The sequence below is a fragment of the Heloderma suspectum genome, chromosome 2 (genome assembly GCF_057233095.1).
Source record: "Heloderma suspectum isolate Gila_16-S chromosome 2, 16-S_ref, whole genome shotgun sequence".
NCBI classification, from domain to species: domain Eukaryota; kingdom Metazoa; phylum Chordata; class Lepidosauria; order Squamata; family Helodermatidae; genus Heloderma; species Heloderma suspectum.
The window spans coordinates 217224144-217239299 of NC_139459.1; the positions used below are offsets into that span (position 1 = coordinate 217224144).

The 15156-nt window shown below is 44.5% G+C and overlaps 1 protein-coding gene across 1 annotated transcript in view; it reads right to left on the reverse strand.

Moving 5' to 3' along the window:
- The window catches only part of CACNA1G (calcium voltage-gated channel subunit alpha1 G), a 241986-nt gene that overhangs the window by 95095 nt on the left and 131735 nt on the right, over positions 1 to 15156 (reverse strand). The window contains exons 16-17 of the mRNA XM_084837951.1: positions 5465 to 5565; positions 741 to 864 (exon numbers count right to left, since the gene is read on the reverse strand). Of these exons, the coding sequence (XP_084694077.1) occupies positions 741 to 864; positions 5465 to 5565 (225 nt within the window). The remainder of the gene's footprint in view (positions 1 to 740; positions 865 to 5464; positions 5566 to 15156) is intronic.

Here is a 15156-nt window from a genome sequence, read left to right on the forward strand (position 1 = left end):
AGATGTGTTTTCATCCTTCCCATGTTACTTGTTCATGACCTTAAAAGCACAGGCATGCACCTCAAAACTTGTAAAAGCTACATGAAAACTGCAGCCTTCAGGCTGTCCATGGAATGCAGTCATCCCTAGATAATAATCAGGCAGAGAGGGTGTGCTGAGGCAGTTGCCCACATTGGTTCTGATCTCTTGCTAAGACTATCTGCTAGCATAAGTCAGAGGACTTAACTTTAAGGCAATTTTCCCCTCTTTACACTAGCTGAGATTAGCACCCCATTCCCCAATGTTCAGCAAAGAGACTGATGGCAAGAGCAGACATTTATAAAAGTCCAACAGCTCCAGCACTGAAGAGGCTGCAGGCCTGGGCTGGAATTTATAGCCCACTAGTGGACCAGAAGGAGAAAGTTCTTCCTCTGGTCTGCCCCAAGGCTCCGCCCCCAGGGCATCAGCCAGCACTCTGATTGGCTCCCTGGGAGAAGGCCCTGGTCTGCCACCTCTGTATGGTGCGGGGCTGAGTTGGGCTATTGCAGCCACCACTGCTCCCCCCCCAGCTCCCCTGGCTGCCTGCCCCACAAACTGGGGCTCCTGTGAAGACCAGGATCCCTTGTTATCCCTTTATGGTAGCTGAGATTACCCCCCACCCCCTTTGGCAAAGGAACTGATGGCAAAAGCAGGTATTGATAGAAGTCTGACATTAGCTTGATCTGCTCAACAAGGTGTTAACATGATTGGCTACTACTCACAGCACTGTGTGGCTCAATTTTGGGTCGTTCCATCGCAATTGTGATGCAGTTCAGAAAAATTATAACCAAGACAACATGATCAAACATCTTGTGAGTGATGATTTTATTGCATATCACACGGAATCTAGGTGAAAGAGGAAAAGAAGACACAGGAAGTCATTGTAACTGCGAGCCTTATAAATGGAGATTACTGTTCCTTTCTAAAGCAGTTGCTTAAAACAATCCTCTCCCTCTCTCGTGGGAAACTGAATCCCAATCAGTACTCATGTTCTCATTAAGACTAAACTGTAATTACTATTAATTGTTTGGGAACAGAGCTTTCTTGACAGGCACATCTCTCCTCTCAAACGTCTCCTTCTTGCAAAGCTTTTCCAAGGAATTCATACATCTCTCCACCTCTGTCTCCACCTCTCTTTCTCAAAGGACTCCCACTGTCAGGAACATCTGGTTATACCGCATTATCCCCAACTTTTGTGCCATGAGAGAACTGCTAGCATGCCATGAGACATTCATGCATTAATTAATTCATTAATGGCTCTTGTGAGCCCAAAATAGCCACCCAGAGAGAAGGCTGCCAGCTGTGTGTCTCTGCATGATTCTCCACTTTGGTTTGGTCTCCTTCTAGTTGGCCTCTGCTCAATACAGGCAATCAGTTTTGCTGTGTTTCTCCATTGGGTACAACAAGGTCATTCGTTCGCTCCTGATTCAGAGATGCAGCAGCATGACTCACTCTCTGAAGATGCTGCCCACTGAGTCTCTGCAGGAGTCACTGGTCTGTGCTTGCCCCCTTCTAATCAAAGGCAAGGGCAGATTAATCAATCATGCAGAAACATGGGGGAGGGGCTGGATCCTTGAGGGGAGGGGCAGTTCTTACTTTTAAAAATCAAGCAAACCTTTTGGGTGTGCAAGCAAAGGGCACTTTCAATTTTACACTCTTTTTGCCTCTGCTATCAGAAGCCTGACGAAGGTTGGTTTTACACAATCCCACCTCTCCATAAACCTCTTGAGCACATCAGACTTTCAAATTGCAAAACAAATTATAGTAATTTGAAGTTCCCCCAGAATTAAACCAAGAGGATCCACATTTATCCCGTGATAAACACCTGAGAAACAGACAACTGTATTCTTAAGTAACTTACTTGAAAGTGCAAGATAAGGATTAGGGTTTTGATTATCTCTTCTTGAATAGCCTGATAGGGCTAAACAGAACTTTGGATGCACGAACCCACCCCCGTTGGGGTTCTCCAGGCACCCGCCCAGCCCTTGCCCCTGCTCGCCAGTCCCTGGACTGCACTTGAGACCCTCCTGTGCTCGGCAAACAGCCCGCACTCACCCCGGTGGCCTTGGCGAGCTCCGCGGTCACTATTTTTTGAAAAATACAACGGCAATCGCAAAAATATGCATATTTGCATATATGTGAAAATGCACATTTTTGTGAATGTGCATATTTGCATATGTGCAAAATGCGCATTTTCATGCATGCACAAAACAAGCATTCACGAAAATGCGCATTTACATAAACAAATATGCACATTCACAAAATATGTATTTTTGTACATACACAAATATGTGCATTTTTGCACTTGCCATTCTATTTTTCAGAAAATGGCAACTGTGGAGTGTCAAGGGCTCCTTGGAGGCCTCTCTCAGTCTAATCCAGTAGCCAAGTCCAGACACAGACAAAGGGATTCTTTTCAAAGCTTTATTCCTCTTTTACAACTTAAGAACTCTACCGTTAGCAACTAGATATGAGCAGCAGAGTACCTATGCCCCAAGTTGGAACAGTTGGTTCCCGTTTGAAAGGGAATCACTGGCAGACCCTGAACTTAAGGGCTAGGGAGAGTCCCTCCCCTTTTCCCTTGGATCCTCTGGGCGCAACTGTTGTTTGCGCGCCAACCGGGCACTACGCCACCTTTCCGCGCCCTCCATTTGGCGCCGCTCCCTGCGTCGGCGTCGCGCGTCCATCAAGTCTGCTTCCCATGCTCTGTCACTCCCAGGACTGCTATCTATGCTAGGAATGCCGGTGGGAGGAATCTCCCTCAGCTGTTGGCCCTTGAAAGGATGAGCAAGCTCCTCTCCCAGGAGCGACCCCTTTTCCTCAGAATCAGACCTACTCTGGGATTCTATGGGCTCAGTGTCCACCCTGACATGGAGCTCGACGAGGCCATTGGGGTGAGTGTAGGCCGCTCTCTGAGCACAGGCAGGGGGCGAGCAGGGGCAGGGTCTTGGCGAGCAGGGCTTGGGGGTGCGGGCACAGGAGTTTCCGCCGGATTTCCGTATGGAATCTGGCACCCGCACCATCCCTAAAACAGAACTGAAGGAACAGAAGCTATCTCTACTTTGAGAGGTGGCTTTATGCTAAAAAAAAGATTAGTTGTTCATCATCATGTATACCTGCATGTTTTCCCCTATGGGGCAAACAACAGCTTTGGGGAGGGCAATAAAATCAGGAAAATTGTGCTTGGGGGAAAGGGCTAACCCTTTCTCCCCCGGCAGTGTTGTCCTGTTCTGATCCAAACCCTGCCCAAGTTTCGTTACCTTTGAAAAGCCCTGCAGGAGATCTAGTCACCAATCTCCCAACATTTAATCTAATTTGGCCCTTAGTTCCTATTTAAAGAGTGATATTTCTTGATGCACAAGGCCAATGGGCTGTTAGAAAAACATTACTAAATGTATAACTGATTGTAAACATATCTATGGAAGCCTCACATGAAGCAAGGGAGGGCTCCAGGATAACATTGCCATATGGCCAAAGCACTGTGGAGCACTTCTGAGTGTTCCAGCGATACAGATTTGCTGCAGCTGCTCAGGTAGAAATACCATGGCAGTTTTCCAAGGGGGGGGGAGTTCTCACTCAGACAGTAGTTCTGAATATCTCTGGGATGCTTCTGGCATCACAGGAAAGAGATAAGATATGTTATTTTGGTATGTCCATATATATTTCCATGGCTACATGGAGGACTAGTTTGGGAATGTGTGAAGTGAAATACAAACAGAGATGGGAGAAAAACGAACTACTTCTTCCCCAGAAAAATTAGGAAGCTGCCTGATACCAAGTCAGACCACTGGCCTGGCTAGCTCAGTACCATCTACACAAGGGATGGGCGCTCCAGATATTTTGGACTACAGCTCCCATCAGCTCCAGCCAGCATGGCCAGGGATTATCATTGTCAGGGATTAGGGGAATTGTAGTCCAAAACATAGGGAGGGCACAAGGTTACCTGCCCCTGGCCTACACTGACTGGCAGCAGCTCTCCAGGGTTTCAGACAGGAGTATTTCCCAGCCCTACCTGGAGATGCCGGGGATCAAACCTGGGACCTCCTGCATGCAAAGCAGGTGCTCTACCAGAGCTACAGTGCTTCTCTGATTCCATAGATCAGATGACTGGATATCAACAAACTGCTGATCACCATCTTTTCTGGAACCTGAATTTCACGTCGTTTGTACTTTGTGGAATCCGGGAGGTTCCTAGCAGCACAGAAGCCTCTGGAATTGTGATGCGACCATTCTGGGCTCTGGAAAGTTTCTGCCCCATTCCAGAATTAATGTATATGATTCTGCCTAGAGAAATCATATCCCTTCATGGAATTTGTATTTCTTTTGGTAGGTCTTGAGAATATTCAGCCTTGGCATAGCAAATGAGGGGAGTAGGGGCCCACAGGCAAAAGGTGACGCAAGAAGAAAAAAGGGCAGGGTTTGGTCTCAAGCAGGTACAGAATTCAGAAGCTGCTACTGCTTCCCATTCCAAAATATGTGACTGATGATGCTATGTAATTGCCGGAGAAGAGACTTTGCCTCCCATCTAATACAGAATTTCTTACTGGTCGGCTTATAACCCCACCCCAGAAAGTCTTGGATGTAAAACAAGGGCTAAAACAATGAATCCAACTGTGTGGAGATGTAGCCCATGCTGTGTTGCTCAAAAACGGATTAATGGATATCTAACAGTACAGGCAGGCTGCTCCATTTACATATAACCCCCACCCCAGCCCTGCCACAACCCTGAACGTTTACTGAGTGGAAAGGAAAAGAGTTACACATAAGGTGGCCTTGGTAGTAGCGGCTGTAAGAAAAATTATAGAAAAGGTTGGTAAAGCCCATGTTATGGAGTCTTATGTTGATCCTTGCATGCAATTGCTGTATTTGAAGGATGGATTGTTACAGAAAGACGGCTGCCTTGTACCAGGTCAGACCAACAGTCCATCCAGCCTAGGATGCTCTACTCTGTCCAGCACTGATGGCTCTCTCAGGTAATGTCCCATCACCTGCTACCTGGTCCTTATTTTTTAAACTGGGGATACTGAAGATGTTGGGACCTTCTGCATGCAAAGCATGTACTCCACTGAGTCACAGACCCTCCCCAATCTTTTCCGCTGTTATGGCCTGCATCTAAGGCTATAAAATGTATTAGGGCGCAATCCTATGCATGTTTAGACAGAAGAAAGTCCTGCACCTCCCAGCATTCCCCAGCCAGCCATGCTGTAGGACTGTTTTCTGTCTAAACATGCATAGGATTGCGCCCTTAGTTGACTTAAGAGGTGCTGGTTGCAGGCAGCCACTGTTAGCCCCAGCTAACATCTTTTAAGTGGCTGCATGTGTTTGGTCCTTTTGGGAACTCTTGATTCTGCAGGAATTCTGTGACTGCCACACCCAGCAAACATTTGAGCACAGAATCCTCGACCCCTGCTGCCACATGGTTATCAATCAAACTAAGTTGCCTTACTTAGACTGAGGAGCAAAGATGTAGACAGACCAGGAATCTCTTTCTTTGCACCAGGTGGGGAGGCGTGCCCGTATCCAAGCCTTCATCCGGTCCTTTTTACTCTTAAAGAGAAAGAGAGACAGACAGACAGAAATTGAGAACTTGCACACTGAGGTATCCATTGGTTACTCTGAGTGGCTGCAACAGTCATTAAAATCCAGGATCCGAAACCTGGAAAACAGACAGTACGATACTTTTGATACGATACTTTCGTATCTTACGATACTTTCATGCCCATCCTTCCCCTTCAGTCCTGAAGGTATCTTGCAGGTCTGCAAGCTGGAGGTCATCTCTGAATGGAAAGTCTTGGATGTAAAACAAGGGCTAAAACAATGAATCCAACTGTGTGGAGATGTAGCCCATGCTGTGTTGCTCAAAAATGGATTAATGATATCTAACAGTACAGGCAGGCTGCTCCATTTACAGATGTCACGTAAAGAGGTAGGTGGTTGGGAGGGAGTATAGATTTAGAGAAATTTATTGCAGAGATATGCACTGCTGTGCACAGTATCTGCTTAAAGACCACTCCAACACGGCAGTGGCACTTTAGAAGTAAGTCACTGGGAGGAAAACACAGACATAGCTGCTAAGGAAGAATAAATACAATTGTCTCTCTATCTCAGATAGTATCAAAACACAAAAATGTCAAGATATTACTCCATAGCAAAAAAATGGCACATGGGAAACAGGGCAGGGGGAATCTATCAGAAACAGATAGACAGCCACTTCATTTAATATACAAGTTATTACTATCTCCCCCAACCTGCACTGCACACCCCCCACCCCAGAAGAGAGAAGTAACAAAAACAGCAACAACAGAATTCTCAAGAGTCCTGTGTTGTCTAGGGTACAACAACTCGCAGCATTCATGACCAATGGCCATGCTGGCAGGGGCTGATGGGAGTTGAGATCCAAACCATCTGGAGGGCACCAGGTTGGGGAAGGCTGCTCTATGGCAATGCTCTACCTGTTCTCAAGGGACATATAGGGACAAATGTTATATAGAGACAAATGTTATATAGGGACAAATGTACAGGTGCGGAGTTATCCAGATGTACATTCATGGGAACAATGTAACATTTAAATTGGTAGCTGAGAGCCAGTTTGATGGCTTGAATGTTGGACTAGGTCTGAGAATCCTGAATTCAGATCCTTACTTAGCCACAAAGCTCACTGGGTGACTTTGGACCAGTTGCTATCTCTCACCCTAATCTACCTCACAGACGATAAAATCAGGGGTGGGGGTGGAAGCAAACCATATAACCCACCTGGAGGTCCTTGGAGGAAAGGAGAGACATATATGTGATATATAAATAATAAACATCTCACCCATATCAACCACCTAATGTGGAAGAAATATGCAGAGGATGACTCCTGTGTCTATAACACCTGCCTGAATGTAATGTGTGAACCAGCTTAACTGCTCAGAATTACAAGAAAATGTCCCTTCTCACATTATGTTGGCAGCATGGGAGGCACTACAGCATAGCTTCCTACCACACTGCAAAGGTAACTGAGTCCACGCTGTGGCTCTTCCCCAAACCCCAGGCCAGCACTGTACCTCCTGGAAAGTGGGGCTATGCTGAAGCAGGGAAGCAACATAGGATGGGATTGTGATTCAGATGGTTTGGGGTTTCTGCCATTAACTGCATGGTCTTGGAAGGACCTGCACTGTAGAAGCTCTCACATGGCAAACATAATGTGAGAAAGCACCCTATGCTGGACTTTACAAAAGTAATCAAGCAAAGCTGAAAAATGTCCCAAAATGAACGTTATTGCACTATCCATCTTGCCCTGAATGGCACTTTATATTCATGGAGCCCAGCTCTCAAGCATGGCTAAAAGAACTGAATGAAATCAACACCCATGGTGGAGTTTCAGTAGATAAATGTAGGTGATGCGAAATACATACCCTAGTTATAACCTGATCTTGGAGTTTACAAAGGGATGTTCTCAGGGACAGTCATTGAGCAGAATGTCCAAAGGCACAGGGAAAAGTAACTGAATGAAATAATCAAACCAAACAAAACTCTAATTTGCACATGCTATTACACGGGTCAGGTCACAAGGATGTAAAATCCCAATCTGCTAGAAAGCAAATTAAGACAACTGAGACAAAAACAAATCAGAGACATTCCCAAGGGGACAAATGCAAACCTAAAGATACGTCAAATAATTTGAGTATGTGAATATTAGTCACAAGCTAGAAAATCCCTCCTTGTTTCAGTTCTGAAAAGTCTGACAGTTCTATTGTTGTGTATTTATCTTGCACTCTCCGAGTACACATTTCATGAAAGTAATTATTGTATTTGAAATTCAATATTAAATACATTTCCAGTCATTGGGAATTCATGATCGGTTCATATACTAATGTCAGACATGTGGTGCCACATTCATAGTGTGTGTGTGTGGGCGGGGTGAGAATGCCCCTTTCCTCTCCACCAGTATTCAGTGAGTAAACTGTTTTAAAAATCTTGAAATGGGTGGGCACTTGGCTACAGGGCACATAGTCCCACTCTAATTTTCTTTCCTTTCTTAGCATTCATCCTTCACCTTATTTATTAAAATGTTTTTAAAAAATGGCAAAACTACTCTGGTAGGGTGTGTGCATTACTTGGCTCCAGCAATCTCATAGGCGGTAGCAATAGGCAACTGTGACAGCCTTACTCACAGTTGTTGAATAAGCCTTCTCCTAAATCTCAGAGCCAAAGCAGACACGATATTCAGAGATCTGTGACTGGATCTCCCACATTTGTGTAAAAGTAAATGGAGCTCTGGCGGTGAGGAAAACGGCATGGGAAGAAAGAATCCACACACACACACACAAACTGAGGGCCCTTCTGGCTGTCTACTTTCTTCTTCTTCTTCAAATGTGGGATATCTGATTGCAGATCTCCCAACATCACATATTGTTAGGCCCTGATAAAAGGAATTTGTTTTTCCCTGGTTCCCTCAGAAACACTAAAAATGTGAAGAACTGGATTTGACTCTGTGTTTACTCCAAAGCAAGGCTTCAGGACCACATAACAAACTATATTTATAGTTGATTTGTTCTTCCAGTTAGAAGAACTAGTCATTTATACATCTCAAGAGGTCCTGTTGAAGTTAAAAGCTCTGACGGGGAAGGTCCTCAGTGTATTTCATGTTGTTTCTTTAAAAAAATCTCCAGCGACAGAGGCTAACCCAAAACAAAACTGATTCTATCTTGGGAGAAGGACACTGCTTTGAATGTAGAGTTAGAGGATGAGGTTACAGAAGCTTTGTGTTCTTCCCCATCTACTTGAAATGTCTTCAGCTGGACTATACCCCTGAGGACTCCCTGAGGCAGTTGTGTCTGCATACACAGCTCGCAGTGGCAGACAGAAATGATTTTTTATCAATTCTATGGGTGAAATGGCAGCTCCCCCCTGCTCCCCCCCCCAGACTTGTTGATCATCATTCAAGAAACTGGCTCCTTGCAGCAGGGGTAGGCAACTGGGTGCCCTCCAGATGTTTTGGACTACAACCCCCATAATCCCTGACCATTGGCCATGCTGGCTGGGGCCTATGGGTGTTGTAGTCCAAAACATCTAGAGGGCACCCAGTTGCCTACCTCTGCTGTACAAGTTTCTCATCTCAATTCAAGGTGCTGGTTTTAACCTGTAAAGCCTTAAATGTTTTGAGACATATGTAACAGAGAGTAAGCCTATGGTCCATTACAAGCATCACAGACAACCTAGACCTCCCTCCTAGTGGGAGAACAATGCTTCCTGAGTGCAATCACTGAAAAATTACTGTGGGGGCAGGAGGAGGAATGCCTTTCAACTCTGGGAAAAATGCTCAAAATATAAGAACCTAAGAATACCCATGGTGAATCAGACCAAGGGTCCATCCAGTCCAGCATTCTGTTCACACAGTAGTCAATCACTCCCTGAAAGTAATTAAGTGAAATGAACAATTGGTGGGGATCAGTTCAGCATTTAGGATCCGGTTGTGACCTTATTCTTACAAATACTACCTGTAAAAATAGTATTGGTATTTTACAAATACTGATTTTTACAAATGCTAATCCATGGGGCATCCATTTTATTAGCACCTGCTTCTCTGGACCATGATGCCTCAAACACAAGCCCCATGAGCACAGCATAAAACAACTGAGTTGCAGCACTTCTTAAAAACAAAGACAGATGTGTTTCTTTTAGGTCATTTGGACACTAAAAACTAGATCTGTCAGTCTAACTGAATAGAATAGGTGAAAAAAATATTCTGCTTTGCTACGATCTCAGCCAGGTATCTCATTAGTCCCTGGTAATTGGTGGAAGAATGTCCATTGTAATGAAAATGCTTGGTGACAAACTGAACTCTGGAATGAGAAAACTACCTGTCAAGCAAGTTAAGAACAGTTTGGATAACCAGGACACATTTATTCTTGATACTGATCCTTCTCTGCCCCACAGTGAAATATATGTTTTGTTTCGTGAACAAGCTAATTTTTCACCACAGGGAATTGCTCCATTCTCTCTCCCCTGCCTCCTAAATATGGACTGATGTCCTACCTCTGTGGAGCACTTGATTCCCAAATACCAGTCAAACTGGCTTAATTAGACAGGGTTATTTAAAGGCATTATATCCACTTGAAGTCCTAGCTAGAAGGCCTCCCTCAGGACATCTAGTAATAGCTGTAGCTTGGTCCAGATAATTTCGTAATCTGGCTGGGTTCCAAAGACATCTATTATTCAGTGCATTGCTTGGTATTTATCTTCAGGCTTTGTAGTTAAATCAGAATGTGTCAGCAGCCCAGAATGCCCCTTTATATGCCTTTTGTCCAATTTTAATGCCAGAGATATTTTGGGTTTGTGTAATTGTTTCAAGCAAGTCATTCAAAGGCTAAATGAGATAACCAAAAAGGGGAGGGTGATCCCACTTTCCATCTCCCATTTTCCATTCAGCCTATTCTGAAAGAGATGGCAATATGACTTGGCCAAACATTTGTTTCTTTATGAAGCCCTGAACAGCTCAGGACAAGGATATCTAGCTGACCTTCCCCTATATACACCCAGTTGACCCTCAAGGTCTTCTGTGGGACCCTTATTGGTTATTCTGTGACAATAGGATGTTTGCAAGGTAGCAGAACATAAGTGGGCCTTCTTGGTAGTGGCACCCACCCTCTGAAACACCCTCCCATGTGCTGTTTGAGAGGCAGAAACCATGGTGAGCTTTAAATGCTTTAAATTCCTCTTGCAGATATATTCGTTTACACAGGGTTTCCCTGACTTGTAATGGACTATGACACTGATCCTTTTTATCACTGTCTCTGTTGTGATGTTTTACAATATTTATTAATACATTTATATTATTTTAGCATTGTTTTATACTGTGTTATATATGTATTGTGAACCACTTAGAGAATTTAGGATATCAAGCAGTATAAAAGTAGTGTAAACAAACAAACAAAATTGCTTATAAGACTTCAGTGAGTGTACACTGAGCCAAAGGAATTAACACATAGGTACAGTACTTTAAAAATGAGAGAGTGTTAGACTGGCCCAGAGGAAGCTGGTACACATTCAGATTCCAGATTTTGCTGATTTTTTTTTTTAAGAGTCCTTCTAATGCAACTCATGAGATTCTTTCTCTGTAAAGGACAGAGATGCAAGTTTGCTCACAATCAGCTTGATTGCCTCTAGAGTTCACATTATGTTCAAAGTGATGGCTCAATTATGTTATTCAAACCACATCTACTTCAGAAGACACACCTGGTTGGTATGAATAAAGATGTGGAAGAAGAAAACACTGTAGCAAATAGTAAACAGAATGAGGAGAATCTGCAATATTCAAATGCAAGCAAAGTCCCTGTAGATCCAGATGTGAATATATGTACCCAAGGGCAGCATTTGATGGATGAAACATGTGCTTCATTCCCTTTGATTTCAACTGGTGTTTTACATACAAATGACAGTAGGATTTTTTTTAAAAGCTCTTTGGGGATTCCATAGTATTGATATTACTCGATTCGGAACTTCCAGTATTATTACTGTAATTGAAGTCTCATGAGAAGAGCATTGGCACAAAAAACTGGCACACAGCCATCTGAGCTATGGAGAGGAAGGTATGAAAAGGAAGGAGCAAGGGAGAGCTCACAGAAAAAAATGGTTGCCATTATTTTAACTACCCAAGGTTAAAGCTGAGGCTCCAAAATAAGTTGCAGAGCTTTGCAAAACTAAATGTTGAGAGAACTACGGAATTGATTTTTTTTTAAAGAACAATTTTGTATAACCTTGAATTCAAGAACTTAATGCCAGAATTCTCACTGATTTTAATGGATTGCAGAAGCAAAGCTGGGAAAAGGGATCCCAGCAAACACCTAGTTTAAATCCCTGCTGAGATGCACTGTAACAGAACTGGCCTAGGTTCCTAAGCTGAAAAGGTTCCAGCAAAGATCTCCAAATGTACAAGAGCCACAATCCCTTTGTTTCACCCCTAATAGCTTCCCCTGCTGCTTCTGTCACTGCTTCTGCTCTTGCCACTCATTCAAAAATTTGGTTTGTGAGGGTGAGTCACACTAGGGGTTAAATAATCCCAAGATAAGAAGTGGAATGCAACTCGGCTATAGTCTTCCAGCATGTGAATCAAACCCACTGCCATCTCTGTTTCCTTATCTACATGGGCAACATCGTTACCAGTCTGAATGATACCAGCTACACTATCAATACCATAAGAACATAAGAAGAACCCTGCTGGATCAGACCAAGGGTCTATCTAGTCCAGCATTCCGTTCACACAGTGGCCAATCAGCTGCCCACAAGTAGGACATGAGTGCAACAGCACCCACCCAACCATGTTCCCCAGCAATTGATGCAGCTACATCTGCACATGCTCCAGGATGATATATGCTAACAACTACCATCAATGCCCTTTAATGGTTAACACAGGTTTATTTATTTTTTTGTGATATTTACATACCACTAAATATAATAAAATCTATAAGTGGGTTGAACAGAACGCTCTCCGCGAAGAGAATGAATGGACACAAATCAGATTTTAGAAATGGCAACACAGAACCCGTGGCTGAATATTTCAGGGCCAAACTAAGTGCGATGTTAATTGTATGAAAGCAATTCATGTGCACATTATTGTTATGTAAATAGGAACTCAGGGGAAGCATGAACAGCTTTGGGAGCACCGGGACAAAATATCCCCCCCCCCCATGATTCCATGGCTGGTCAGGCTTCTTCTTAGTTCTTATTTGCATAATAAAAAAACATGCAAGTTGACTGAATTCACAGAATTACAATAATGTCTAGATTCTCAAGCAAAAAGTGGTGTGGGGAGCAGGGGGGAGTGTTTACATTGTGAGGTTGCTGAATCAGAGTACATTGACAGGTCTGACACAATTTTATCAAGCCTTAATTGTAACTTAGGTTGGTAAATTAAGTTGAAGCAGTAATCGTCTCACATGTGGTGTCATGCAAACTGAGCTCCAGCCTGCATTGCTAGACCCATCTATGGACTTGTTGATCCCTTTTGTTTACTTCCATTGATTGACTCATGCATGGCATCTTTGCTTTCTGTATGAGTGCATTCATGCTATAATCTCACCTTGCAAAACACTGCCCCCCCTCCACTGGAACCACATGCGTGTGCGTGCATGGGTGCGTGCGTGCATCAATTGTCTTTCTACCTACCTAAACACACACACACACACACACACCTTCACTGCCTACTTCATGCATTTAAAGTAGTCTCTTGCCTACAAAAAACACATGCCACAATCAATTTCCTAGTTTTTAAGGAGCCACAAGACTTGCAATTTATCAGCTACATACTGACACAGCTCCTCTTCTAGAATTCGTTTCTAATAGGTGCAGATGTTAACATCATGTTTTCCACCTGCACTGCAGAAAGGAAATGCAGTCCCAAGAGCCCTGGTATGCCCCTCCAGGAGGCAGGCTGTAGTACAAGGAAGGATGTCTGCAGGTTTTTATTTGATTAGTCACATTCTGCATCTTCTGGGTGCCCAGGGGCCTTGTTCCTTCCTAATGGGTGCCCTGTGCAATCTCTCTAACTGCCCTTGATGGAGTTGAGCCTGGAGATGCCTGTCAGCTTGCAATTTATTTCTTTGCAATCTGCTGCGCGTGCTGCTGTGTGCTCTTGAGCTGCTCTGAAATTTACATAAGTCTGGCTGTCCATCCCAGTGCAAATTGCAGGTATTTCATTGGCAGGTAGAAACACAGGGATAACATCGCCTCGCCTATCTAAACGGCTCCAAACTGCTGGTGATTTTTCTCCTGCTTTACCCCCCCCCCCATTGTTTTTGACTAACATTTTCTGAATGGATCTTTCCTGGCCTAGGAAAGAGCAAAAGTAATTAAAGTACTGTCTCTTTATATTGAAATTAATACAAAGACTAATGCTGCCCCATGAGACTAATAGGCCAATTTCTGCCCTAGGATAGGAATCTGTCATGCGTTTATAGAAGCAGAAATCATCCACTTGAAACGGAGGACGGTATAAAGTCCTATCTTTGTAGAAAGGACCGCCCCCCCTCCTTTGCTAACAGGGCATGCTGAATAGCTGCAGGCAATCCACTTGCTACTGTCATGTCTGCCATAGTCTGGCTAGCTACCCATGAAGACCCACAGAGTTCTGACTGAGTTCTGTGATGTTGCTCTTGGTCCACACAAAAACTCTGGTAGTGCCTGTGTCTGTTTCTCTCTGTTCTGATCTGCTTGGCCTGAAGAGCGGGAAGGCAGGGGAAACGCGAGGCCACACACAGCTAACTGATAGGGGTTGGCCGTCCTCCTTCCGTGGCCCCGTGCTCCATAATAGGCATGGATAGGGCTGTGGTGGAAAACAGCAGGGCCAGACCTACTATTAGGCAGCGCGAGGCAGCTGCCTCCAGTGGCAGATACTAGGGAGCATGGAGCAGTGGTGAGGTGTTGAAGAACAGAGCTATGTACTGGGTCTCCTAAGCCAGCCCGCTCAGGTGTGAGGGAGGATGCTTGCTCAACATCTCTGCTGAAGTAGGATTAAACTCACTTACCAGTCTCTGGGTTACAGGTTAGCTTCTGTGTTCAGGATGGGGATGGGGAGGTGCGATCTCGTTCTTCACTTCGGGCACCAGAATATCTTAGGCCAGCCATGGTAATAAAAGCCACCCCAGGCCAGACTCACACAGCAACCTGACAAGGCACAACCTCTCTGCCACCCCCACCCCTCCCAGCATCTACCTGGAGTAGAGGTGGATAATGGCTGCGCCCTGCTAGGTCACTACATGGGCTGGTGAGACAGAGCCTCCCTCTTTCCCAGCACATTCCGCTGGGAGCAAAAACGAGGCAGGAGGGAGGAGAAGGAATAAGCCTGTTAAAATGTGATGGGCACCAGCCTGTGCGTGTGTGCGAGTGTGTGCATGCATCTGGGTATGTATATATATCAAGACGGGGGGCTTTTTCCTGTAGAGGCCTAGCACAAGTTTTAAATAGACCAGTTGACCATATAGCCAAGAAGAAATTTGCAGGCATTCAGTCAAAAGATGGTGCATATTGAAACAGCCCCCTTCCCATTGGAAGTTCCATATCACATGGACTATATTGATCACATGGATAATTCACGGGCTAGTCCCCACCCCCACCCCCCACTCCATGGGAGCTGCTGATGCCGGCACGGGAATTACT